Source organism: Otolemur garnettii, unplaced genomic scaffold (genome assembly GCF_000181295.1).
Source record: "Otolemur garnettii isolate 467f Iridium unplaced genomic scaffold, OtoGar3 scaffold00043, whole genome shotgun sequence".
Lineage (NCBI taxonomy): Eukaryota > Metazoa > Chordata > Mammalia > Primates > Galagidae > Otolemur > Otolemur garnettii.
In genome coordinates this window covers 10,680,973-10,683,683 of record NW_003852438.1, presented here as the reverse complement: position 1 = coordinate 10,683,683, position 2,711 = coordinate 10,680,973, and the positions used below count along the sequence as shown (strand labels likewise).

Below are 2,711 nucleotides of genomic sequence, written 5' to 3'. Positions count from 1 at the left end.
GTAGAGTGCTGTAGCATCACAGCTCATAGCAACCTCCAACTCCTGGGCTCAAGCAAGTCTCCTGCCTCCGCCTCCCAAGTAGCTGGGACCACAGGCGCTCACCATAACGCCTGGCTATTTTTTTTTTGGTTGCAGCCGTCATTGTTGTTTGGTGGGCATGGGCTGGATTCAAACCCACCACCTTAGGTGTATGTGGCTGGTGCCTTAGACACTTGAGCCACAGGCGCTGAGCCGTGGCCTGTGTTTTTAAAATATGTCAATGTCTGGCTCAGCACTCAAAGCTCAGCGATTAGGTGCTGGCCACATGCACCAGGGCTATTGGGTTCGAATCCAGCCAGGGCCTGCTAAACGACGACAACAATGCTGTATACTGTGGTGAGTATACCTGGGCCATTTGTGCTTGGCTCCTGCCCCCTTCTGTCCTCATCTTCCAGCACACCTCTAAACAACTTTTTCTGATTTCTTGCTTTGAGTCATGCTATTTTATCTGCTCCATCTCCTCGTTTTTCTAAACCAGTGATTCTCAATCAGGAGCAATATCGTCCCCCAGTGGATGTTTCCCCGTGTCTGGAGACATATTTGGTTGTCACATCTGGGGAACCCTACTGCCATCTAGTGGGTAAGAGCCTGATAATGTGCTGTTAAACATTCTATAGAACACAAGACAGCCTCCCACAACAAAGTCAAGGCAACTCATACTTGTAATCCTAGCTCTCTGGGAAGCCAAGGCAGATGGATTGCTTGAGCTCAGGAGTTGCAGACCAGCCTGAACAAGAGCAAGGCCCCATGTCTACTAAATGAAAAACTTAGCTAAGCATTGTGGTAGGGATCTGTAGTCCAAGCTACTTGAGAGGCTAAGGCAGGAGGATGGCTTGAGCCCAAGGGTTTGAGGTTGCTGTGAGCTACGGTGATGCAACAGAGTAGGACTCTGTCTCAAAAATTAATAAACAGTTAAATTCTAAAACCTCTGATCTTTGCCCAACAATGATAGCACACAGTAGGTTTTCAATGAATGGAAACCTATTATGTTGGATATATGAATGGATCTTGGCAATGAGCTTATCTGCCACACATATGCAGGCTTCTTCTAAACTGGCCTCTTTTTCCTCTGTTGTCCCTCTCAGGACCTGGGTTTCAGTGATGAGACATGGGGTATGATGTAACCCGTTTCCAGGGGGATGTTGACGAGGACCTTATTTGCCCTATTTGCAGTGGAGTCTTGGAGGAGCCAGTACAGGTAAGTTGGTCTGATGGCAGGTTTGGTACAGAGGAGGAGTGGCAGCTACAAGGAGAATAGGCTCCCAAAATCTAGACATTTAGCTGGGCATTGTAGCAGGTGCCTGTAGTCCCAGCTACTTGGGAGGCTGAGGCAAGAGAATTGTTTGAGCCCAAGAGTTTGAGGTTGCTGTGACCTATGATGACCAAGGGTGACAAAAAATGAGACTTTGTCTCAAAAAAGAAAAAAATTGTCTAGATGTTGATGCCACCAAGATCTGGTGGTTCTCAATTTCTTTCTGAGGTTACTCTGAGAGTTTTCTCCTGTAAAATGATCAACTGCTGACTGATTTCTGGCTTATTAGTTAGTAGGAACTCTTCCTTTCCCCTGCAGGAACTCTGAGTACTTTCCATTTTCCTATCATTAAACTTCTGGACTCTCCTGATAACTTCTGCAGTTTTTGGCTGGGGTTGGGTTTGAACCCACCACCTCTGGTATATGGGGCCAGTGCCCTACTCCTTTGAGCTACAGGTGCTGTCCTAGTTTTTTTTTTTTGAGGCAGAATTTTATGTCGCCCTCGGTAGAGTGTAGTGGCATCATAGCTCACAGCAACCTCTTACTCTTGGGCTTAAATGATTCTCTTGCCTCACCCTCCCAAGTAACTGGAACTACAGGCGCCTGCCACAATGCCCTGCTATTATTATTATTATTATTATTATTTTGAGACGGAGCCTCAAGCTGTCACCCTGGGTAGAGTGCCATGGCATCACAGCTCACAGCTACCTCCAACTCCTGGGCTCAAGCGAGTGTCCTGCCTCAGCCTCCCAAGTAGCTGGGACTACAGGCGCCTGCTACAATGCCTGCTATTTTTTGGTTGCAGCCGTCATTGTTATTTGGCAGGCCCGGGCTGGATTCAAACCCGCCAACCCAGGTGTATGTGGCTGGCACCTTAGCTGCTTGAGCCACAGGCACTGGGCCATTTTTCTTTTCTTTTTTTCTTTGCAGTTTTTGGCCAGGGTGGGGTTTTGAACCCACCACCTTCAGTATATGGGGCTGGCACCCTACTCCTTGAGCCGCAGTTCCTGTCCTTTTTGTTGTTGTCATTGTTGTTTGGCAACCCTGGGCTGGGTTTGAACCCACCAGCCCCAGTGTATGTGGCCGGCACACTAGCTGCTCAGCTTCAGGTGCTGAGCCTTCTCTATGTGTTTTGATGTTGTAGTCCTTCAGATAAGCAGCCCTTCCTCCTGCAGTCTCCTACCTGCCTTCTGTTGAACACATTAGAAGTGGGTAAATGTATGTACTGATCTATTTTCTTTCTGGGGTCTGTTGAAAAGACCAGTTTTTGATGCAGACACGCACTCTGCATTTTGATATAAAAGTTGCCACCTGGCTCGGCACCTGTGGCTCAAGCGGCTAAGGCGCCAGCCACATACACCTAAGGTGGCGGGTTCGAATCCCCAGCCCGGGCCCGCCAAACAACACTGATGGCTGCAAC

General features: G+C 48.4%; 1 protein-coding gene across 2 annotated transcripts in view; it reads left to right on the top strand.

The window, feature by feature from the left end:
• RNF41 (ring finger protein 41) overlaps nucleotides 1-2,711 on the top strand; it is a 25,189-nt gene that overhangs the window by 9,993 nt on the left and 12,485 nt on the right. For both annotated transcript variants that reach the window (XM_003790519.3, XM_023513678.1), the window contains exon 3: nucleotides 1,125-1,237. In XM_003790519.3, the coding sequence (XP_003790567.1) occupies nucleotides 1,148-1,237 (90 nt within the window). In that variant the 5' untranslated portion in view covers nucleotides 1,125-1,147. The remainder of the gene's footprint in view (nucleotides 1-1,124; nucleotides 1,238-2,711) is intronic.